General features: G+C 37.5%; 3 protein-coding genes across 3 annotated transcripts; 1 reads left to right on the forward strand and 2 right to left on the reverse strand.

The window, feature by feature from the left end:
* Positions 1 to 102: 102 nt before the first annotated feature.
* Positions 103 to 2,469, reverse strand: BDBG_04101 (Grp1p). The gene is made up of 4 exons (XM_002625186.2): positions 2,006 to 2,469; positions 1,339 to 1,636; positions 978 to 1,181; positions 103 to 901 (listed from the first exon to the last, which is right to left on the reverse strand). The coding sequence occupies exons 1-4, from the start codon at positions 2,203 to 2,205 to the stop codon at positions 596 to 598; spliced, it is 1,008 nt and encodes a 335-aa protein (XP_002625232.1). The 5' UTR covers positions 2,206 to 2,469; the 3' UTR covers positions 103 to 595.
* A 373-nt stretch (positions 2,470 to 2,842) lies between these two features.
* On the forward strand, positions 2,843 to 6,885 carry BDBG_04103 (uncharacterized protein). The gene is made up of 2 exons (XM_002625188.2): positions 2,843 to 4,464; positions 4,537 to 6,885. Exons 1-2 carry the CDS (start codon positions 4,314 to 4,316, stop codon positions 6,483 to 6,485), a joined length of 2,100 nt encoding a protein of 699 aa, XP_002625234.1. The 5' UTR covers positions 2,843 to 4,313; the 3' UTR covers positions 6,486 to 6,885.
* Positions 6,643 to 10,979, reverse strand: BDBG_04104 (uncharacterized protein). The gene is made up of 3 exons (XM_002625189.2): positions 8,537 to 10,979; positions 8,107 to 8,402; positions 6,643 to 8,016 (listed from the first exon to the last, which is right to left on the reverse strand). The coding sequence occupies exons 1-3, from the start codon at positions 8,681 to 8,683 to the stop codon at positions 7,500 to 7,502; spliced, it is 960 nt and encodes a 319-aa protein (XP_002625235.1). The 5' UTR covers positions 8,684 to 10,979; the 3' UTR covers positions 6,643 to 7,499.
* Positions 10,980 to 24,997: the final 14,018 nt, after the last annotated feature.

Consider the following 24,997-nt stretch of genomic DNA (forward strand, 5'->3'; position numbering starts at 1 on the left):
CCTTCAGCTCTGATTGGTTCCCCCACCAGGCGTAGGGGCGGCTAGTCCCAGCACCGGCAGATATTTATGGTCTGAGGGAAGTCACATTTAAGAAAAGGAGGGTAAACGAGGAAATAATACAAATTCATAATTTGATTGAAAATATCTAAGATACATCGTAGGAAGTGGGCCATGAGGCCCAAATTGGGAAATTCTGCAATGGTGCTTTTTCCTGCTTGTCGATTGTCGATCGTTGAATTGCTTTTTTTTTTCTTTTTTCTTTTTTTTTTTTTTGTTTTGGTCTTCTTTCTCTTTTCGCGTTGTTTGAAATGGATACTTTTCCTGTGCGTTTTTTCCCTCGTTGGCATCCATCCCAAAGACCACCCTCTTGTAACGAAACCAGGAGAGGCAAGGGAAGGGGGCCTGGATAAGAAACGGCAAAAACAGTTCCAAGAGTCTGTAAAAAACAACATTTCACCATTTCAGCAATTTCATACAGCCCATTAACAGAATATTCATCAAAAAGCCTCAATTAATTGTCATATGCCTTGTTGTGGACCCCTCTTTTCAATCCCCCTATTCATTTTTCGTCGGGTAGGGCTACAGTCTTGTTGATTTAAGCGGCGACGGGGACGTCCGCGGTGGCTTCAGCGGGAGCCTGCTCTCCACCAGAGACGTCGTCCTCTTTGCCGGGGCTGTCGATAGCAACTTTGACCGCGATCTCACGTCCTTCGATTTCCTTGCCGTGCATCTCCTCAACAGCCTTGGCCTGGAGAGCCTCAGAGCCTAGAGTGACAAATCCGAATCCGCGGCCCTTGCGGGGCTCACCACGCGCGAGGAGCTTCTTGACCATAAAGCGTGGGATGGGTCGAAGGGCAATCTTAGCGGAGACGGGTTCGTAGGCAGCGAAAAGTTCCTTCAGCTGTAGAGTGGATGATGGTTAATATTTCCCTTAAACTACTAATTAGATTTACAGTGATGTCGAATCATAGTCATACCTTCTCCTCGCTAAGATCGTAAGGAAGGTTGGCAACCATAACCTTAGTCTTGGATGGGATACCATCTTCCGGTGGGCCACGCTGCTTGTGCACACGAGGACGTCCCTTAGCGTCCTTGGAGGCATCGCCAGTCTCGTTAGTCACATCAGCCAAGGGGGTTCCCTCAGTGGTTCCTTCCGCGTTCTCTCCATTCTGCTCCTTTGGCTGCGTCCGCTTCGCGTCAGTTAAATGGCATGTAAAAGTGTGGGAAGTGCGGAAAGTGTGTGCAGTGTTGGATGTCAAGAAACGGAAGGCACCGTTATCATGGTGGCGTGTGGGTAGAACGTGGATGACAAGGATAAAATAGGAAAGAGTTACATACCGCACGGCCACCACGGCCGAATCTGCCACCACGGCCACGTCCACGTCCACGACCGCGACCAGAGCCTCTCTTGCGACCTTCACCTCCACTAGCGCCCTCACCACCGCTAACAGCCTCGCCCTTGTTCTCAGCGGGCTCGGGCTTGCGGGCAAGTTGGACTGACACCTTTCGCTCAAGGATTTCCTTGCCAGAGAGCTCAGCAATGGCAGCCTGGGCCTCGTGCGCGGTAGCAAGATCGACGAAGGCGTATCCAACAGGGCGGTTGGTACGAGGGTTCACGGGGATGGAGGTGTTTTCACTATAGTGGTGTAGATATGTTAGTTAGATACCATCACAATCAGACGCATGTGATAAGGTGTCTTTGTTCTTTGTGTATTTTGTGCATTAAAAATGACAGCATTCTGCATCTAATCCAGTTGCCAACCCCTCAGACAGAGCAAAAAAAGTTCAGCCATGCCACAGTTATGATAGTGACAATAATCTTCACTTTTTTCTCTTGGTGTCGAATTTGTTATTCAAATAACAGCATTTAACTGTGTAGCACAGCGTACACAACAAGTTCTCTTTTTTTGGAGAAATGGAATACGATGCAAAGGAGATAAAACAAAAAAAAAAAAAAAAAGAAAAAGAAAAAGAAAAAGAAAAAAAAAAGAAGGAAGGTACTAACATGGTGTAAGCCTTGAAGAAGTCCTTGAGTTCCCCCTCTGTGGTCGCATATGCGAGATTCCCAATATACAAGCGACGTCCCTCATCGGCACTGGCAGCAGTGGCATCGGTCTGAGCAGCAGCTGCGGGAGTAGCGCCATTGGTAGTGTCGTTGATGGAGACAGCGGCCATATTATCGGCCAGTTCGTTGGCAGTCGACATGATGTTGGAGGGCTGAGTGTGTGTGGGTAACGGAACACGGGGGGGGGTGATTGATTGAAAAGGGGGTGTATGTACCGCTGCGAGATTGAACTCAGGAAGCTGAGCTGCCTTTGGGGACTTGAAATGAGGGGGTGGAAGGGTAGCTTAGTGCCCTAGATACTGGAGAAGATGATGAAGATGGGGGGGGGAGTTGGAGCTTGCTCGTATGGAGATGGTTGTCGACGTGGTGAGAGGGAGGAAGAAGAAGAAGAGAAGAAAAGAAGACAGGGAAGAAGCAACCGACCGACCGCAGCAGAGATAGACGGGGAAAAGCCAAAGCGCCGCGCCAAGACCCGCTGCACCGCCAAAAGGGGACCAAATTCCCCAAACAGGCAAGGCCGGCCCTGGCCCCTCCTTACCTCAGCCACGGTTTAGCCGCCAAGCCACCCTGCTAGTACAGTTCCATACGGTATTATACGGCTCTATGGTAATAATTGTCGTTGAATTCTGCCGGGTAGGTTGGCTGCCAAGGCCCATTGGTGGCTTTTCTTTCTGTAATACCGGATACCTGATCTCCACCCAACCCGCAGACCTGACAAAGGGTGTTTATCTCACCGCATCCTGCCATTCCTCGTCTTTTTACTCTTTAGGCAACTTCCGTGCCACAAACAACTGTTGAGTCTCCTCTGAACTCTCTGGGTTTATCTCGGACTGGGATATCATACAGTGTCTACCTTACATGTACTTGTTATGGTCACCTTTGTGACATGGAATGAAAAGGGAATAAATGGAGACAGAAACTCCCAGTCCAGTGCAGTTGGAAACATTGCTATGGACTGTACATGTACATGTCCCACCTCCTCCCTATATCCATTTTCAAATCACCAACATGTCAACCCCTGTACTCACTCACACTGCCCTCACTCACACTGTCCTCAATCACACTGCCTTCACTGCAGTTGCACACAGGATCCCGCGGCTAAGGGGGTTTGTGCCATCCCAACCGACGCAGGCTGGGATGAGGAAGGGGTTTTCTCTCTCTTTCTTCTTTTATTTTAGCGGGAGATATATATTTATATATATATTTGTAGATCGTGCTCCAAATCCTGGCGCCCAGATCCGGGTCTTGCATGCCGCTCTGATTCCAGGGGGGAGCAATTTGCTGGTCAACCAGCAAATATTCGCATCGCTTCTCGCGCGCGCCCCAGGTTTAACTATTGCTGGGCAATGGAGAGGGAACCTTTCCGTCATGCTGTTGGTGTGACAGCAACAGCTCAAAAAATCACTCTTAAATCATCCACGTTTTATATTTCTCCATGCCGGATACCGTCTGCTGCTTTTGGCTTTTTGCAAGCGTTTTCTCAGCCGTGAAATGCGGCTTTGCGAACTGGACTTTCATCAAGTATCAACAACATCTACATGATCCTGTCGAAATGCCTCTAAGTTCTGGCGAGCTATCTATATACTCTCTGGAGTTCCTGTCCGCTTCCTGTTTATCTAGCTTTTTTCCAGAGTATTGCCTGTTGCGGACAATACTTTTTTTTAATTTGCCCTTCCTCCATTCTTTCTTTTTGCTTCAGGATAATGTTGCTGAAGCACATCGTTTTCACCATATGCGGGGTACGTGAATGTGGTTACCTGCATAAACATGTACAGAAGATCCAAAACTACCTGGCTTGCTGATTGTTGAGCATATCAAAATACTGGCTTGGTTCCTTTTGGGCAAGGTAATTAATTGTATTGGGCCAATAAATCAAGCTCATCCAGCTTGATTTTGAAATATCTTGATAATTTACCTCCAGGTATAATTGAATGGGAAGTGGAAGGTTAGAATCTACATGAACACCAGAATTGCTGTGTTATGCAGTAAATTTGTCTGTGAATGTGTTTATTCTTATAATTGAATATCTGTTCACACAAATTTCTTCATTCTTTGTTAGAATGCATTCAGTCACTGATTCCTTCTTTTGTGTTCTAACTGTCATCTTCTTTTCCTCTCTTCAATCATTGTCATAACTGTTCACCTGAGTCTTCTTTCTGTGTCTATATCATATTCCCACCTGAACTTCCTTAGCTTTCAAGCTGGTTTTTCAACAATACCTCTACTTGCAAATAAATAAGTGATCACCATGAATGAACAAATTCCTCTCATAGTCCTCGATTCTGATGATGAAGATGACATTCAAATCACCAGTGTTTCTGTGTGTGCTAAAAACAGAATCAACTCGGATCCAAGATGCTCCCAAGGAGTCTCTAACTCCAGCAACTACCAGCAGATAGGTTAGGAAGTCCTATACCCCACTCTCCCGGTTTTGCAAGGCCTTATCTAACCCTTACCAAAAAATATATTAGGCAGTTCTTCCGCTGCGAATGGCGTGGATGGCCAGCAAGTAACGGCAACTGGACAAACTCAAGGCGTTGCCCATCTGCTCTACCCAAGCACGGCAGAATGGCTTCCTCAATCTACTACCATTTCCATCGAGCGCAGCCCTTACTTTCCGTTGCCCTCCCCGACGATCTCCCTTTCGGTTTCAGGAAATGCCAGTGAAAATAATCAGGCCGCTTCTCCATATCCAGCGCGTGCCCTTGCGGAATCCATTGCATCTCCCAGACATGAAAAAAAAGCTCAACAGGTGGTTTCATCCGGTTTACCGTTTACGAAACAGTTCTTTACGGACATGGCGGATGCCATAGCACATGTTTTTCCCTATGGCGAATTGGCGCGCAAGTACAAATGCAGCGTCGGCCAGGTAAATCGTGCTTTAATTGCCGTTGTGCTAGATCCGTTGATGAAGAGAAATGGGGGACTAGTGAGTTGCCCAGACAGCAACGGGCAGGAAGGGGAGCAGGAGGAACGTGGGCAGACTCCTGTGCAAGAGACATGGAATTCTCCCAATGTTCTGATAAACAAGTGGAACAAACGGCATCAAGAAATGGTGTCTGTGCTGCAGAGAGAAAGCGAAGGGAATGGTCTGCCATTCGAATTCGATCAGAATCTCGTTGCGGCATCGGGGAACGCGGAAGCTTATTGGAAAGCGAGGAACGCTGCGTTTGATGTTCATAAAACCTTTCAGGATGCAAGGCAGAAAGGGAGGGCTGAGGAAGGGTCGGCAGAGCAGGAATCGGGACATAAAAATCTACAACAGCAGTTGGAGGATGTGGTAGAAGCTGGAGAGCCAGAAAGTCAATTTCCTCAGGCTGAGATTGAGACGGCAGCTGGAGCGGCTCTTTCGCTGCAAGAGAAGGAAGTCCCAGAGGACGGATCTAGTGCATCTAGTCGTAAGCGCGCAAGGAGTTCATCGGAAACTGTCGACGGAAAGGCTGCTCCGGCTCATGGTAGGGACAGCAGCCCATCTACAGCGACCTCGCCCGTGCTCTACCAACTATATTCACCTCCCCCATCGAAGAAAGCAAAAACAATAACATACCAATCGACCCCCACCCAGACATCGCCGGAAGAATCCGTCGGCTTGACGCCTAGCTTGCACCATCCCAATCCTAAACGTCCAGTGGCCACCGACGGGTCGTCTGACACATACATACTCAACAAATTCCCCTATAGCCGGAGAAATAATACAGACGACCATCCTCCTCCAACCCCTTCCCCACCCTCATCCGCTTCCTCGACTGGATCGTCACAATCTCCAATCGCCCAAACCCCAACACCACTCCCCAGATCTAGATCTCTCCCCAACAGCCACACCACCATCACCACCACCAACAGCCTACTCCCCAATCCCAAAACCTCCACCCCTCGACCAAACCTCTTCACCCGCTCCACGCACCGCCACGCAGTCACGATCGATAAATTCGGCAACTACCAGCGCGAAAACCAGAACCGGCAAAAGAACCAGTACTTACCTCCATCCTCATATATGAGGGATAACACCCTCCTCCCCCGCCCCGATGACCTCCTTCGTAGACCACCCGCCAGGACTCAGCGCGAACCGACGGATAGCGGTGACGAATGGGACGTTTATGACCCGTACTATCACGCAGGGGCTGATGAGACGACAAGAGTGTTTACGGAGGGGTTGTGGGGGGAGTTGCTTGAGAGGTTTGGGATGGAGAAGGGGCAGGGCAGGCGAGAAAAAGGAAGAGAGCGGGAGTTAATGGGCTTGGAGTTTGGGCTGGCGCAGATTGAGGTGAGCGGGAAGGGGAAGGGGAAGGGGGGGATGCTTGGTGATTTTGGCGGGGATGTGAGTGGGAAAGGCAAAGCTGTTGAGGTGAGAGGTGGGAGCCGGGGGGATGGGGAGGGGGAGAACGAGGATGGGGATGGGGATGATGATTATGATGATTAGAATGCTGCTGGAGAAGGGCATGGGAGGTGGGAGAGCGCGTGAGGCGGAAAATTGAGACGGGAAGATCGTGGGATGAATAGACTGTGGGGATGCACCGTGGGCTGTAGCTGCTGAGTGTTCAGGTTTTGTGGCTTAGAAAGTGGGAGGATGGCGAACTTTTTTTTGTATGTTTCTTCCTACTTCTGGGATACGATGTAGATGTGCCCCTGGATTTTATCTGAGCTTGTTTTACTAGGCACCTACTTACCTGTGTGGGTAGAGTTGTTATGTGAAAATACGGACACGGAAATGATTGAGTTGCGAATGAACATGTTGTTAAGTTACCTGGAGCAGTTAATAGAAATAAAAAGATCTGACAACCTGGCTTTCCCCCCTGATCTATGAATTTCTGAAATGGTATCTATCCTTTTGGAATACTTTCATGCAATCCTCATGAGTTTTCCTATCAACTTTAAACAAGATGCCAGATATGCTTGAGAATGGAAAAAACAAACTCGTCAGATCCTCCCTCCAAAGAGCAAAATGGGAGAAAAGTAGGTACTGCACATGTACCTGGGTATATTGCATACATACATGCTTCGCGTGGGAACAAGATACGTACGCTAAAACCGAAAAACATAAGCATAAACGACACAGATCATGAACGAAAATATGGACCTCAAAGAAAGGAGACAATCATTTTTCTTTCCCCCCTTTCACCCATTTCACTGTCGCTCGCATTTCTTCCGGTATAAAACAAAAGAAAAAAGAAAATCAGACTTCAGTAGAAAATGGACATCGCAAACCAACAATGGAAGATACAACCAGCGCTTCAAAATGGTGGCATATCCGTTAAAACGTACATGAGAAAATTAAAACACACTTCCGGCGGGGGGTTGTGTACTCGTAACATATATATTAAGGGGGACAAGAAAAGAAGACACCTGCAGCAAAAAAAAAAAGAGAGAAGAGACAAAATAGAAAATCATTTTATATTTTATTCACTTCAGATCAATCAACCAATACAACCCACCCCTACCGATCCGCGTACCGATCATTAAAACTCCCCGACGCCTGTGATCGATGCCCAGCCCCATACGCACCAGTATAGCTGGTATCATAATCATGCAAATAGCTACTGCGACCAGCATCACTGGCGCCCGGCAGGGGGGTGCTATTTACACCACCATCGTGGTCCCTCGTGGGGTCATACATGGGGGGTGCTGCTGCTGCTCCATGCGGAACTCCGCCCATATCGTCCGCCTCGCTGTTATGTAGTAGCGTATACTCGTCGTCTGGGTCTCGGCGGTATCCGAGGGATGATGATGAGGGTCCGCCGCCCGTTCCTTCTGTGGAGCGTCGGCCGGAGCGGAATTCGGCGTCCCGGTCGTCTTCATCTTCGAAGTCGTGGGCGGGATTCGAGGAGAAGGCGGCTTTGGAGTGGGCGGCGAATGAGGGGTCGGAAGAAGAGCCTTCGTAGGGCAAGGTGCCGCTGCGCCGGTATTCTGAGAGGTTGCGGATGGACATGTAAGAGGTAACGCAGAAGAGCAGGCTGGTGGGAGGAGGTGGAGGAGAATGTGAGTTAGTTTTAACGTTGAGTACATTCTCAGTGGCTGGGAAGAATTTACAAAGCCCTACTTACCATACTATCACGCCTAAGACGGCAGTTCCTGTGCTCAGGTTGCACTTTGCGGGGGTGCCAAATTTGAACGCATCGCAGCCACTCTTGCCCTCTTTCTCCTTATCCTCGTCATCATCTTTATTGCCTCCACTTTTGCCTGCGGCGACGTAAGATGCAACAGCCACCCATGAAGCAAACCAGAGGATCCCGAATAGCACATCGAGAATTGCGAAAGCATACGCATTGCCGAACCTTCGTGTTCGCGGCCATAGGGGCACTGCGGCTAGGTAGATAAGGGCGGGGGCGGTGATCCAACACTACATGGCTCCCCCCAAAAAAAAAGAAAAGGGGGGAGACAGTTAGCAATTGAGTCCCTTTTGGAGCTAGAGCAACCGGAGTTTCTGCTCCTAATAGCTCTTTGGATTTTCCTCCCTGGGTAAATCGCACATACCAGAGCAAAATAGTACGCCGTCCGACCATCTGTGCTTCCCTTTTGTGTGAACACGCCGATGGTAAGGGCCCAGCCCAGAAACACGACGAAGCCCTGGAAGGCATGAAGAAGCATCTTCACCCTAGGGAACTGAAGTGACCCAAACATAATGAAGGGCTAACTGTATGTTGTGGTATGGTATATAAAGTGGTCTGTGTAGCCCCTCCTAATGGCCGTCTTGTAAACTGCTGGTATGTTCTCCACCCCGTATATGTATCCCAAACCGAATACGCTCGCTTTAGTACGTTATTCGCTCGTAAAACGATAGCGATAATTATACAAACGGTTTTGCTGTAGGGTGTTAGGTATTAGATAGCCGTTCTGGTCAATGAATGAGGGTAAATATGTAATGCGCTTGCTCGTTTGTGTTATCGACGTGGGTAAAAATAAGGCAGAAAGATAGCTAACTAACTTAGCTGCCAGGAACAAGGTCAAAAAAGTAGGACGGACAAAGCGAAAGAAGACGTGAAACAGGAATGACAATTTAACAGTCAATCAGGAGCTCATCCCTACTGTAGAGAATAGAAGGGAGGGGTGTGTGAGAGAGAGAAAGAGAGAAAAGCGATGCCTGGTGGTTCTGTGACCGTGTCGGGGTTGGTGGTGAGGCTGAGCTGTGTCGGAGCTTGCGGCGGCGGAAATCCCAGGATTGTTTGTTTGTTTATTAGGGCTGGATGTCGGCGGTTTATTAGTTATAGATCTACCTAGTCCAGGCAGGGCAGCTGAATCCATAGCAATTTACAGCGTACTCTTCTCCGCTCGATACGACACCAGGGCCTACTCTATAATCTTGACTGTTGTTATTCTTTGCTTTCTGTGAGCTACTCACTGCGTAAGGATCTTGAGATGTGAAACGGCAGGTTGATTCAAGCTGTGTGCGTTTTTTGCCTGCAAACTTCAACTTATTTACTTCACGTCAACCTCCACGGCAACCCCTGACTAACGACCTTTTCAAACGGGATTGTCAACAGGGCAATCAATCACAACTAAGATACGCTTGGAGGGTTCTATAGTAGCATTCCAAGACAAGGCCTAGCATTATTCTTATGCTTATAGAGATTGCAGCTCGACGTCGTCAACCGGGAAGTTAGTTTACGACGGCGATTTTATGCTTAAATACGGTTAATATCACTAGCACTCAAAATTCTTCATCCAAAGCAGTATCCTGGCCGACCTCAAAACAAGCCAAAACACAAAATGCATTGTGCCCGTACCAATTCCCCGACGAACATACAACAAAGAGGAATTGAATAGATACACCCGAAGTCCACAATGGCAAACAAATAATAATAATATAATCATGAAAAATAAACCAAAAAAATTCTGCTGTGATGCAATCTGACTAGCTTAAGTCAAGTTGGTTTCAGACCTTGTCTATAAATAGATCTGCATACAATTCTCCTCGAAACAACCTCCGCCAAAATTCATCAGCGCAACAGGGCTATTCATCCGATCCATGGCTTGCCTCATATGATGTCCAGGCACGGATTCTATCTTGTTTCCCCTTAACATTCGTTCCTATTCTCGCCGAGTTTCAAGCAACATTCAGGCTGTCAACCCTTTCTTGAAATCTTTGATGTGGAAAGCAAAGTACATGTACATGTACATTGCCTTCAAAATTTCTTTGACTGTTCATCTGTCTGTATTTGATATATTTTTATTCTTATTATATTTTGTTTTTTGAGAAATCTTATGTGTTTCTCACAATTTCTACTGAGCTTTCGCCTGACTGTCTGTTAATCTCAACGTGAACATTCAAAATCTGTTTTTACTCAGATGCGATGCTGTCTGACATGAAAAAATAAATAAATACCTCTTCTATGCTGGTATAATGTAATCAACCACCTAATGCTCATTTCCACCTAACACTCGCCTTTGTAAATCAATTATAATCAACTTTAAATGTTAATTGTAAGGGGCCTACGCCGAATAGTTCGGCATTAAGATATAGGTCTTATATAACAAAAGTGGATAATGTTAGAGAAGGAAGAGAAGAGAAAGTGCGAGGATCAGTGATCGGAGCGGATATTTATACGCGTATGAGGTGGAGCTTCGGAGCGGGAGAATAGGAACTCCATGGGTTCCTCAGCTAAGGATCGGCGACCGAGAATCAGAGCTTTCGGCAGGAATCTATGAAGTGTAATGAAATAGTCTATATGATCGGGCGCAGTCTGCCACATTAGCCCCCCCTTCTCAGAAGTGAGTGTAGTTCCCATCAGTCAAGAGCTGCTGTATTAAATAGCGTGGAGCCTGGGGTCCAGGTCAGACAGTCATAATCAACCCATTTCATAAGATATTGTCAGCCGCGGCCGCAGGGCCTTTTATCAAGAATATCTTCAATCTCTCATTCAAGTTCATTATCTTCTCCTATGATTCCTGGTGATTGCCAGTTGAAAGTCAGTTGAGAAGGGAATGAGTCAGTGACAGTGTGATGAAGCAAGCTCATGTGAAACACATTATGAATCTCTGACAGAGTATTAAGACAGTAGTTATGTAAGAAATCTAATCAATAGAGTTAGTTAGTGGCCCTTGGCTACACTCAACTATATAGACTGAAGTTCATAAATACTATTTATAACTCAGCTTGAATACTATTATACATGTAACTTCTATATTTATCTTTCTATTATAAATACTTCTAGTAGCTATTAGTATATATTATATTAAGCTGTAAATATCTGAATAATCATCTATAAGTACTTATTCTTACATTTCAAGCTCTGTTAGTTAGTAATTATCTATTATAACTGAAAGAACTAGAAACTTGTATACTTCAATCTTTGTAAACTCTACTATAGATACTCACAAGCAGTTATTTAAATCATGAATAATTCTTATAAAAGAAGTCTCAGAGAACTTATTAATTACTTATAAAATATTATTCTCTATATCTATAATAAAGAAACTCTTTAAACTTATAAATAAATTAATCTTAGTAAAGAATATTCTTAAGTATCTTTTATAAAATTAAGTTATTTTTCTATAAGAAATACTTACTATCTATAAACACTTTCAAACTGAGTCTCTAGATATAATCTTCAGAGATACTTATAAACTGAAAAAAAACTTTTTTAAGCTGTAATTATTTAAGACTATCTACTGAATTATAATCTATAAAAGCATTTATAAGTTTGTATTTAAAATTAACTCTTAAGTCTAACTATATAATATAAAAGATGAAGAAGCTGTTATCTATATAATAATAAATCTCTACTATATCAAAGTTAAAAATTAACTAAATTATTTAGAAAATAATTATAAGAGATCTTACTAATCTATTCTTAAAATCTATTTAAAGAATAAGTTAAAAAACTCTGTAAATTAAATAGAGAATATCTGAGCTGTAATTATTAATATTAAAAAAAGAGATGAGAAATCTGATAAAGACTACTTACAGTACTTTATAAAATTATAATATAAATTAAGATCTGTGAAAACAGAGCTCTGAAACAAGATTTAAAATAATAATACTTATAAAAAGACTAAATAAAAATATATAGAATAAGCTTATTAAGTGTAAGAGGCCTACGCTGAATAGATCAGTATAATATTTATAGATCTTATATAACAAAGTGAAAAATATTAAAGAAGAAAAGAAAAGAAAAAGTGCAGAAATCAGTGATCAGAGTGAATATTTATACACATATATAGTAATATATACAGTGAAACTTTGAGATGAAAGAATAGAAATTTCATAGGTTTTCAGCTGAGAATTAGTGACTGAGAATCAGAGCTTTGATAGAAATCTGTGAAGTGTAATGAAATAGTCTATATAATTGATCAGACACAGCTAATCACATTAGTTTTCTTTTTCAGAAGTAGTTCTCATCAGTCAAGAGTCACTGTTTCAGATAATACAGAGCTCAGAGTTCAGATCAGATGATTATAGCTAACTTATTTCATAAAATATTATCAGCTGCAGCTGCAGAATCTCTTATTAAGAATATCTTCAATTTCTCACTCAAGCTCATTATCTTTTTCTATGATCTCTGACAGTTATCAGTTAGAAGTCAGTTGAGAAGAAAATGAATCAGTGATAATATAGTGAAGTAGACTTATATAAAATATATTATAAATCTCTGATAGAGTATTAAGACAGTAGTTATAACTATCTAGAACTTCTATCACTATGTATTTTATATAATAATAATTCAATGTACAGAATGAGTATGTAATCTGTATATTTTTAAAATTTAATTATACAAGATCTTCTATCTTATACTACTCTGTAGAATCTTATCAGATATTAACTTAATCTTCTTAATCTTGTTTAGTACTTATCATAGAGACTTCTACTCAGTCACAGATATCTCAGAGCTTTATTACTATATTATTAACAATTTGAATCAGATTGTAGAGATTCAGTGTGAACTGTGTAATCTCTAGAAGATTTAACATCTTTATATAATAATTATATGTAAGAAAGAACAGACTTACATTTATTAAAACAGCATCTCAGTCATTGATAGTGATCTCTGTATATAGAAGAAGATTATATTAATCATTCTGTAAATAATTACAGAACTTATAAAGATAGTTCTTTACAGTCTAAATCATTCATTCTGATGCATTATTAGTCTCAGTGTAAGAAATCCTGCTTCTTGCGGATTCTTTACCCCTATTTCTATCTCTCATGTAATCAATAGGGCTAGCGGCCCTTGGCTACACACAATTATATAGACTGGAGTTCATGAATACTATTCATAACTCAGCTTGAATGCTATTATACATTTGACCTCTACATTTTATCTTTCTACTGCAAATACTTCTAGTAGTTAACAGTATATATCACATCAAGCTGCAAACACCTGAATAATCATCTGTGAGCACTTATTCTTACATTTCAAGCTCAGTCAGTCAGCAACTGCCTGTTATGACTGAAAGAACTAGAAACTTGCATACTCTCATCTCTGTGAACTCTACTACAGACACTCAGAAGCAGTCATCTGAACCATGAATAACCTCTGTGAAAGAAGTCTCAGAGAACTTATCAATCACTCACAGAACATCATTCTCTGCATCTCAGATAGAGAAACTCTTCAAATTCATGAATGAATCAATCTCAGTGAAGAACATTCTTGAGCATCTCTTACAGAATCAAGCTATTTTTCTACAAGAAATGCTTACTGTCTGCAAACATTCTTGAACTGAGTCTCTAGACATGATCTTCAGAGACACCTATGAACTGAAAAGAAACTTTCTTAAGCTGTGATTACTTAAGGCTACTTATCAAATCACAATCTATAAAAGCTTTTGCAAGTTTGTATTTGAAATTGACTCACAAGCTCAGCTGTGTGATATGAAAGATGAAGAAGCTATCATCTATACAATAACAGGTCTCTATTACACTGAAGCTAAGAACTGGCTAAATTATCTAGAGAATGATCATGAGAGATTCTGATAATCTGTTCTCAAGATCTATCTAGAGAATAAGTTGAGAAACTCTGTAAGCTGAACAGAGAACACCTGAGCTGCAATCATTAATATTAGAAAAAGAGATGAGAAATCTGATAAAGACTACTCACAGTGCTTCATGAAATTATGATGTGAATTGAGATCTGTGAAAACAGAGTTCTGAAACAAGACCTGAATAATGATGTTTATAAAGAGACTGAATAAAGATATGCAGAACAAGCTCATTAAATAAGACTCTAAGTTCTTAGCTCTGAAAAAACTGATGACTCTCATTCATTACTTACAGATCACTGTGAGAGTCATAGATCTGCAGAGAGTGAATCACTAACTAGCTCTGTGAGAGCTAGAACAACAGAGAACAGATTTATCAGAAAAAGATAATAAGACACAGAGAGATTCATATCTGACTACTGAGTAGAAAGAGAGAGCTTCATAAGCTTCTGTGAACAGAGTATATAACAGAGAGATTAAGAAAAAGAGACTCTGCTTTATCTATTCTAAATCAGAACATCTCTGTGCAAACTGTCTGAATAAATTAAAATAGAAATTTAAGAAGTTATGAACAGAGTTAGTAACAGCCTTCTTAAGAGCTCTGAAGCTAATACCTGAATCTGTTACTTCTCTGATGAAAATGCTTACTTATAGAGAGAGACTGCACTGCAGTACTACTGCTCTGCAAGCATGAGAAGTATTGATGAACTTAGAATCTCAGGTCACTGTGATGTTTCTAAAGCTTGCAGAGTGAATGAGCTGAAAGATGAAGACTGAGAACCTGCTCTTATAATAAGCAGAGTATGAGAACTCAGATCTGAGAACTGAGAGACTTATAAGAGTCATCTTTGAATTGCAAGATCTCTCTGAAACCTGGAGAAGATTTATAGAAACTGTGATTATCACAGATATTGCAGATGATATGTACTTAAGACTTGTATAACTTCAAAGACACAATCTGCACATAGCTGTTCACAAGTCAGATTTATACTTCTGATCAGTGTTGACAGACTTACTCACAGAGATAGAAGCAGTTAATGCTGCAGAGTTGATTAGAGAAGACAAGTCTATCTATATAATGACTTTATAAGTATCTGAGAATCTCACAGTCATGAAAACTGAGCTTCAGATATCAGAGAAATACTGAGATCTCACAGAGATATTCAGCTTAGTAAAGGCAGCTGAGCTTTCTTCTCACTGTAAGAAGAATCTGATAATAGATTTGATAGAAGAATAGAAACTCTTCTAAGAATCAATCTATAAGCTCTTTTATTATAAGACAGAGGTCTTGCAGATCTATGTGAAGAAGAATCTGAAGAATGACTTTATCTGATCTTCACAGGTCTCTGTGAAAGCCTCTGTGATGTTTGCAAAGAAGAAGAATAAAGATCTCAGATTATGTGTAAACTATCATGATCTGAACTTTAAGATAATAAAGAGTCACTATTCTCTGTCTCTGATTGAGAATGTGATCAACTGTCTTACAGAAGCTGTTATATTCATATAACTGAATGTGATCAATGTATATACACAGCTGTGAATACAGTCTGAGAATGAATGAAAGACTGTCTTTAGAACTGTACTGAGATTGTTTGAATATCTAGTAATATCTTTTAATCTGACTAATATCTCTATAGCATTTCAGTCTTTCATTAATAAAACACTTCATACATATCTGAATATCTTCATAATAATATATCTGAATGATGTGATGATGTACTCTGTGAAGAAGAAAGAACACACTGAGCATGTGTGAAGTGTGTTAAAGATCTTAGATAAGACAGAACTATATATTAAGCTTATAAAGTATAACTTCAGTGTCTGCTGAATTAATTTCCTAGAATATATAATCACTGCAGATAATATTCAGATGAAATCTTCACAGATTGAGACTATTCTATCATGACTGAAGTTAACTAGTATTTACAAGATTCAGATCTTTCTAAGCTTTGTGAATTTCTATAGATGATTTATCTTTATATTTATAAGAATCTTCTTGACTCTTACAGATATGCTGAAGAGTGAAAATAAGAAGAAATCATTCTGTAAATGAAGAATGAAAAGATTGTTGAGAAGAGAGAACTATAAGAACTTTCTTATCTCAGAAGCTCACAGAGTCTTTATAAGATTAAAACAGGTATTTACAGATATAGTAATACTGTTTCACTTTAATCTCTTACTCTTAATCAGATTGAAGACAGATGTCTTCTTCTTTACAATTTCAGAAATAGTCTCATAACTACAGTTAAATAAGAACTGAGTTTCAGTGATCTTTTTCTCACAGAAGATGCAACTCATGAAGATCAACTATGATATTTATAATTAAAAGCTTCTTATAATAGTGAAATTCTTTTATCACTGATATCACTACTTCAAAAGTCTCATAATAGTGATTACTATTAGAACTGATTATAATAGCTTATAATAGTTTACTTTAATCAAGAAACTCTCACAGTGACAGGTTCACTGAGCTCAGAGACTAAGTGAGTTCTGGTTTAAGATAGAATATATTAAGAGAATTAAGAACTTAGTAAACAGACTCTCTCACAGATCAGACTATGTTAAGAAGATCAGAATGATAGATACAGAGAGACTAGAGAAGACAGAAAAGCTTTACAGAATGCTCAGACTGAGTGTTACAAAGAGATTGACTGAAGAGTCTCTCAATTCTCTGTGAGAGAAGAGAAAAGAGAGAGAGAAGAAGCCTATACAACTACTCTCTATAACACTGAGAGTCAACACTCTGAGAATCTCTGTAAGAATTCTTGAAGAGAGTATCTATAATCTGAAGAATTTATGAGCTTTGAGAAGTATCACAGAAGACCTGATGTAAGAGAAAACAGAGTATAAGTCTTTATAAGATCTTCTATTCAGATTGTCTGAACTGCAACTGAAGAATGAATATACTCAGTATATTCAGAAACTGCTTATAACAGAGATTAATTCTGCAGAAACAAAGAATTGAAGAGACTTAAATAATCTCTTATAAAGAGAGGACTAGATTTATATACCTATGAATAAGTTTCTATATATAGAACTTATTAAAAGATATCATGACTCTTCTCTAACAGGTTATTTTATAGATACTAGAACTCATAAGTTGCTTATAAGAAAATACTTCTGACTGAAGATACAAGAACTTGTGAAGAAGATAGTGAATTCTTATACTATTTATCAGAATTCACAGATAGTGCAGTTCAGACTATATGAAGAACTTACTTCTCTACTCATTCTATGAAAACCTTGAGAACAGCTAGAAATGAATACTCTTGTGAGCCTCTCTGAAAGCAAGAATATATATGATATCTGCTTTGACAGTGTACTGATGATAGTAAATCACTTTACTAAGATAACACACTTTATACTCATCTGTAAGAACTTAAAGTTAAAGAATTTAACTCATATCTTCATTTATAATGTGATCTGATTGTATGAATTATCTGTGAACATTATCTCAGATAGAGAATTAATCTTCATAGAAGAGTTCTGATCTGATCTGATAACTATACTGAAGATCTTATAAGATTTAAGCACAGCTTTTCATTAACAGACAGATAATCAGATAGAATATTCAATAAGTATATTAAAACAGTATCTGTGATGCTTTGTCAATTACAATCAGAATGACTGAGTGCATTGATTATCACTTACAGAGTTTATATACAACAACTCAAAGTATATCAGTACAGGTAAAACTCTCTTTGAGATACTCACTGAGACTCATCTGTGAATGATCTTGATAAACTCATGAGAGTACACTATAAAGTGTGATAATATCTGTGAACAGGCTGAGAGAATTCAGAAGATCTGAGAGAAAGTCTGTGAATTCTTGAGAAAGGCTCAAGAGTATCAGAAGAGATACTATAACTTCAAGTATATTATAAAGAGTTTCAAGAAAGATAATAAAGTCTGACTGAGTCTAGAAAACATTACTATATAAAGATCTAGTAAGAAGCTGAATCTCTTGCAGATAGAGTCTTATAAGATTATAAAGAAAGTTAGCTTACAGTTCTATAGATTAAAACTGTCATCTAAGTTACAGATATACAATATTTTTTATATCTCTTTACTTCATGAATATAAGAAATTCTTAGAAGAGAACTCTGTGACTCATCACTCTGTTCACAAAGCACTAGAGAGTGAAAGAGAATATCAGATTAAAGAAATTATTAACTCAGAGAAGTGAGATTATAAGCTCTGATTCAAGATTCAGTGACAAGAGTATTCTAGTAAGATGAATGAGTTCACTTAAGAATCATTCAGACAGATAAGACATCTGCAGAAGCTGAGACATGACTTTTATACTGTGAATTCTGATAAGCTAGAATAACACAGTCTTCACTAAGAATCTGATTGTAATAAAGACATTAACACTATCATTTATAAATCCTAGTCTATAAGATAATGAGTTTCTACTGAAATGAACAGTCTGCAGTGTACATAAGAAAAGAAGAAATCATATTCTTATTAAAGTTAAAAAACAAGAAAATAAACAGGACTGTGAATACAATTTAGAGACTAGTAAAGAAAAAATAAAGAAAACTCATATTCATATCATTAATATCTGTGACACTCAAATCTCTCACAACTATCAATTTTTCTCTTCAAAGAAGCAGAGAGTATTATATCTATGATACAGATAATTGTTACATTTGATGTGAAGATCACTAGAAATACACAGACTTCAGAGAAGCTGAATATCAGAGCATACACAGTTGCAGCAGGGCCTTGAGAGCTGATCATCTGTGTGTGTGATCAGATATTTCTCATGAAGCTGTGTTCACTTTCTCAGTTGTACTGAAGTATTCAGCTCAGAAATAATTAAGATATGAAGAGAGAGCTCATCTGTTCAGACTAACTCTTATTACAAATTCATGACATTTGCATTATCTTAATTACTCAGATTTTATGAGTACTCAGAGACTTATCTCTCATTGATAATGAAATTGCAGAAATGCGCCACAGTGTGAGAATCATTGATGAGAAACCTAGGCATATTCACATATGCCTGGTCAGAGATTGTGTGAGCAGAGAGAGAGTGATCATAGGCCTGTGAGACTGCAGAAGACACTGACAATATCAGAAGCTTTATAAGAACTGTCAGCTAGAATCTGTAAGAAATTACTTATGAGAAGACTTATAGCAAAGAGAGAAACTGCACTGCTTGAAGCCAGGGACTGGTCTGAGAGAGGAATGAAGTGAGCTACTGGCCTGAAGATCAGATGCAGTGATGAGGCTGAGAGAAGTGAAGACACAGTTATGAGTAACAGCATTCTCACTTCATCAGCTGATAAAAAGTGATCAGAGAAGTCATAGAAATACTCACAAGAAGCTCAGCAGCAGTCAGACATTGTTGCAAAGATATTGAAATTGAAAAATTTTTTATTCTTGAGAAGTTCTTGAATTAATATACAGACATTGTCAGAAACACTCTCTCTCTATCATCTGAATGAAAATACTTCACAGATGAGAATACTCACAGTTTATGAGAATGAGAGCTGTTATAGAAAAAGAGAAAAGAAGATAAGATTTCACAGACAGATCTGAGATATTTATACTACTCTAGAGAGATTTGCTTACACTGTGAGTGATTCTGTGAAACAGTTAGATCACTCTAGTAAACAAGAGTGATTATGAATCACAGGTCTGAATCTTTCTATATGACTACAAAGAGTGATTGCAGACTGTGAACATCTTGATTCTATAATTCTACAGAGTTGATAAAAGAATGAAAAATTTCTCACAATTCTATAGTGTTAAAGAACAATGATTTATAAGAATAAGTGAAAGATTAACTTATAAATGTTTCTCTTTAATAAGAATGATCTCACAAAGAGTGATTCATCTGTAAGATGAATCTGTGTGATAATCACACAAGAATCTTATGAAAATAGTTGAGAGTCAACTGAAACTCTTCTGTATGAAAGATATGAGATGAATCTGTATAATAGTCAGAGAAGAATCTGTAGATTATAAAGAATCTTACAGAATAAGAAACTGAGTGACAGACTCTTTTCTCTTCACAGTGATAAGAGATTTTTCCTCACTGAGGTTTTTTATAGATATAAAGAGTTTTTAGTGAGTATCACTGCAGTGCTGAGCTGATTCTATGAAGTCACTCAGTGAAAGGCTTTGTGAACAAAGCCTTAGAGAGAGAGAAATATGTAAGAAATTTCACTTCTTACAGATTCTTTATCTCTATTTCTATCTCTTACATAATCAATAGAGCTAGCGGCCCTTGACTACACATAACTATATAGACTGGAGTTCACAAATACTATTCACAACTCAGCTTGAATGCTATTATACATTTGACCTCTATATTTTATCTTCCTACTGTGAATACTTCTAGTAGTTAACAGTACATATCACGCCAAGCTGCAAACACCCGAATAATCGCCTGCGAGCACTTATTCTTACACTCAGAGTGATAGACAGTTGATAAATAGTATATAATCTTAAGAACTTGACAGATTCTTATTCAGAGAGTGCTTACAAATTAACAGCTCTGATTAGATACTATAGATCTCAGTAAGTTATATATTCAATAGAATGAGCTATATAGAAAGACTTCAGTAACTTGTTCAGTATTCATCTTATTACAAGATTTTAATATTATATTCTTACTCAATCAGTTAATAATAATTAGAATATTCTTATAATTCTTACTCTCAGATAAATTAATAGTGAAGTTAATTACTATATTTTATCAGATTCTATCAGAAATATTAAGTGATTTCAGTAGATCTTTTCTATAATTCTTTCATAAGATAATAGAAGAACAGTAGTTGCAGTTTCAAATAAAGCATCTGATACTGTTTAATATCTCAGATCAGTAGAACTCTTAGAAGATTATTTAATACAGTTATTCATAATCTGAATAATCAGTTATATATGAATCATGCATCTCTTATATTATTCAAGTATATAGAGGTTCAGACTGAGAGACTTAACATCATTCACAAAATCACAGAGTGTTATTATTATTAATTGAACATTCTAAGAAGTCAATCTTTATACATAATTCTGAAGAAAATTAAGACACTTCTTATTATACTGCTTCAGTGAGAGTCTGAAGAAGTTAATCAGTCTGAGCTATTATATATCACAGTTCATTTAATGTAGAAGAAGCTGAGATATTAATATCAGTATCAGTGATAGGTCAAAGAGAGAGTGTTCTAATCAGAGAAGTGTATATAGTGTTATAAGTTGTTTTATCTTGATTAACTAATATCTTCAGATCTAAGAGCTGATGTTCTCAGTTCATTCAACAGATATTTATTATATCAGAAGGTATCTCTTACTCTCATTATAAAATAGCATCTGTCATCAAGTTCTGACTATGAAGATGATAGTATATAGTGAAATGAAAACAGCTTAATAACTCAGACTATTATATCTGATGTTCAGTAAGCTTATAGATAATTATACAATACTTAAGATTCTTATAATCTGTGATTATCTTAAATTTTAAGACACTTCAGAGTTCAGAGTCTCATTCTTCTAGATAGTATACAATTATAAGAAGTTTCTTATCATAGATCTTATAATTGTATTCAACAGAACTCAGTTTCTTAGATATGAAGATATATAATTATAAGATATCTTCATTATTATATTATAATATAGCTTCTTCTATGATATAGTCAGAGAAATCAGCTTTAACAACTATCTTATAATCAGAATTAAATATTATTAGCAGAGAGATATTAATAAATATCTTCTTTATTTATATAAATACAGCTTCAGTATTCACTGATCACTGAAATACTGAGTTCTTCTTAATAAGTTCTGTAAGTGATCTCATAATATCTGAGAAGTTTCATATAAATCACTGATAAAAGTTAGTAAATTCAATGAAGTTTCATACATCTTTCATAGTACATGAAGCTTCTCATTCAAGAATGACAGAGATCTTCTCAGAATTTATTTAAATTTTCTTATCAGCTTCTATGATAAAACCTAGGTATTTTATACTCTTAACTTTAAAATCACACTTATTAATATCTATTGATAGTTCTGCTTCTCATAATTATTATAGTATTTTTCATATATACTCTTGATATTTCTTTCTGAATTCATTAGTGAAGATGAGAATGTCATCTAGATATACAGGTACAAATTCATTAAGAAAATCTCAGAGTACTCAGTTGATATACTTCTGAAATATACTGAGAGCATTGATCAGTTCAAAGAATGTGACTACTCATTCAAAGAGATTATAACATGTTTAAAATGCTGTAAGTCATTCATCTTCTTCAGAAATACAAATCTTATAAAACACAGCAATGACATCTAGCTTTATAAATTATTAAGCTCATTCAATATATGCTGAAATTTCATTAATAAGAAGTAAGAGATAACAATCTTTCTTTATCAATCTGTTCAGATCTTAATAGTTTACATAGAATCAGAGTTCTTCATCTGATTTCTTTGCAAAGAGAATAGAAGCTGCAGTGAAAGAGTTACTAATATATATAAATTTCTTATTCAACAGATTATTGAGTGTTCTTTAAAGAAGAAGAAGTTCATCTCAAGACATATTATAAAAAGAGTGTTATGATAACTAAGAGTTTTTATTATTCTTCTTTTCTGACTTGATACTGTGATCTACTTCTAAGCTTTATAAGAGAAGTATATTTATAATGTTATCTTATCAGAAGATATCTAGATATTCATAATATTAGTAAGAGAGTTTTGTATGAGAATCTGTTATTATGATATAAGATAACTTCTCTAGAGCTTTCTTAATATCAGTCAGACTGATAGAATAGATTGATATATGATTCTACTGTCAGTAACTTTATCAGCAGTTTCATCAATGACTTCTTTTTCAGAGTATTTCATAAGTATTGGCAGAGATCTGTGTAAGATTCATAGTCTTATAAATATCATCTTCATGAATTTTATCATTGTTAGAGAATATTAAACTTCTGTTTTAAGTATTTAATAAAATATCTTATTCAGATAGCTAGATAAGTTCTAACATAAGATTATAATCAAGACTATTAACTTCATATGCATAGGTATCTTCATATTGATGTTCTTCAACATCTATAGTTAACTTCATCATGTAACAGATACAAATGTCTTTTGAGTCATCAAATTCTGTGAGAACTCAGAGTTTTAATAAGAGAATACACTGAAGATTGTAATATCTTATAACTGAAGATTTAATCATTGTATAATAGCATAGACTGCTGTCTATCATGGTTTTCATATTATACATGTTATCAACTACAGTAGATACAAGAATTACATTCATTATCATTTTCTCTTTAAATTGTTATTATTCAACCTCTTCAAGCTTCTGTTTATGAATTTAAACAGAAGCTAATCTTTTCTCTGTTTCATCAGAGTATCTTTATAGTTGTCTTTCAAATCTTTCTTCAATGCAATGTAATTGACAACTTGACATGAACTGCTAATATTAATCTTTCTTTGAAATGAGAAGATATATAGACTGATCAGTAGTTAAAAGTAATATATTCTGATCAGTTACAATTGATGCATATCTCTCATTGACATCAATTAACAACTTCTTCAGAGATAATCTCAGGGACTCAGAAGCCTGTTCAGACAGCAGAGACTCTTGCTTATACATAGACATTTGAGTCTACTCAGTTCATAGCATCTGTATCATTGTTATTATTCTTCAGCACAGATATATAAGTGACTGAGATATAACATCTTCTATCACTGTTCTGTATACTTTTAAGCTTGATAAGATAGTTATTTAATATTCAGAGTTGTATACAGAAGCCTTTATAAGTCAGGTCTTTATATACACTTACAAGAGTCTATAAGAGTTCAAAAGTTAATGTCTTCTTGAGTAGACTGGCTGTCAAGATCATAAATTTCACATTTAATCTCATTTAATCTAGTTCTATACATTTCTTAGCATGAATCCTGCTGAGACTAGTCATTAAAAAAACATGCAAAGTGACTAGACTGACCGTGTGACCGTGTCTGAGACCAGGACTAGATTTTTTGATAGTCTCATTACTAATTCAACTGATCTCATTACATGATTTTAACATTAGATAGTAGTCTCATACTGTCTCAGTGAGACTTACTGTCTACTCTTATCACATTTTTCAAATGAGATCATGATTTTCACTTCTCAATTTAAAGTATTCTTATTGCTTTAAATAACTTAAAATCTCATTTAAGTGTTATTAAAAAGTGTTACTTTTTAAAAAATTAAAAATAGTCTAAAAAAAACCTTAAAATGTCTAAAAATAGTAACTTTATATCAAGAATGAAACTAAATGAGATCAAATGAAATCACTTTCTTATTTTTTTCAAGTTGTGGTTTCATTTTAAGATCTGATATATAGTCACTTTGCATGTTTTTTTAATGACTAGTCTCAGCGGAATTCACATCAAGAAATATATAAGATCAGATTAAATGAGACTAAATATGAAATTCATGATCTCAGCGGCCAGTCTAAAAGTGACTATATATTAGATCTTAAAATGAAACCATGACTTGAAAAAAATGAGAAAGTGATTTCATTTAGTCTTATTTAGTCTCATTCTTAGCATAAAGTTACTATTTTTAGACATTTTAAGGTTTTTTTTAGACTATTTTTAATTTTTTGAAAAGTAATACTTTTTAGTAACACTCAAATGAGATTTAGAGTCATTTAAAGCAATAAAAATAATTTAAATTAAGAAGTGAAAATCATAATCTTATTTAGAAAATGTGATAAGAGTAGACAGTAAGTCTTACTGAGACAGTATAGAACTACTATCTAATGTTAAAACTGTGTAATAAGATCAGTTAAATTGATAATAAGACTATTAAAAATTCTGATTCTGGTCTCAGACACAGTCACACGGTCAGTCTATTCTTGAGCATGCTAATTATCACTCAATTCTCTCATGATTAATCACCTGCTTCCAGAATCTTGATATCAAAGTCAGGAATAAATATTATAAGAGAAGTATTTCTCTGTCAGATACTCTGTAATCAATCTAATACTTTTCTATTACATGAACAGTGTCTTGGAAACA

The sequence above is a fragment of the Blastomyces gilchristii genome (assembly GCF_000003855.2).
Source record: "Blastomyces gilchristii SLH14081 genomic scaffold supercont1.7, whole genome shotgun sequence".
Classification (NCBI taxonomy): domain Eukaryota; kingdom Fungi; phylum Ascomycota; class Eurotiomycetes; order Onygenales; family Ajellomycetaceae; genus Blastomyces; species Blastomyces gilchristii.

Bases quoted from the DNA above. Each gene is read 5' to 3' on its own strand.
- BDBG_04101 (XM_002625186.2), bottom strand. From the start codon at position 2,205: ATGTCGACTGCCAACGAACTGGCCGATAATATGGCCGCTGTCTCCATC. The intron at 1,182-1,338 runs GTATGTAACTCT...AAGCGGACGCAG, and splicing joins TCGGCCGTGGTGGCCGTGCG to CCAAAGGAGCAGAATGGAGA. The intron at 902-977 runs GTATGACTATGA...TCCACTCTACAG, and splicing joins ACGATCTTAGCGAGGAGAAG to CTGAAGGAACTTTTCGCTGC.
- BDBG_04103 (XM_002625188.2), top strand. From the start codon at position 4,314: ATGAATGAACAAATTCCTCTCATAGTCCTCGATTCTGATGATGAAGAT. The intron at 4,465-4,536 runs GTTAGGAAGTCC...AAAATATATTAG, and splicing joins CAGCAACTACCAGCAGATAG to GCAGTTCTTCCGCTGCGAAT.
- BDBG_04104 (XM_002625189.2), bottom strand. From the start codon at position 8,683: ATGTTTGGGTCACTTCAGTTCCCTAGGGTGAAGATGCTTCTTCATGCC. The intron at 8,403-8,536 runs GTATGTGCGATT...GGAGCCATGTAG, and splicing joins CGGCGTACTATTTTGCTCTG to TGTTGGATCACCGCCCCCGC. The intron at 8,017-8,106 runs GTAAGTAGGGCT...TCCTCCCACCAG, and splicing joins GTCTTAGGCGTGATAGTATG to CCTGCTCTTCTGCGTTACCT.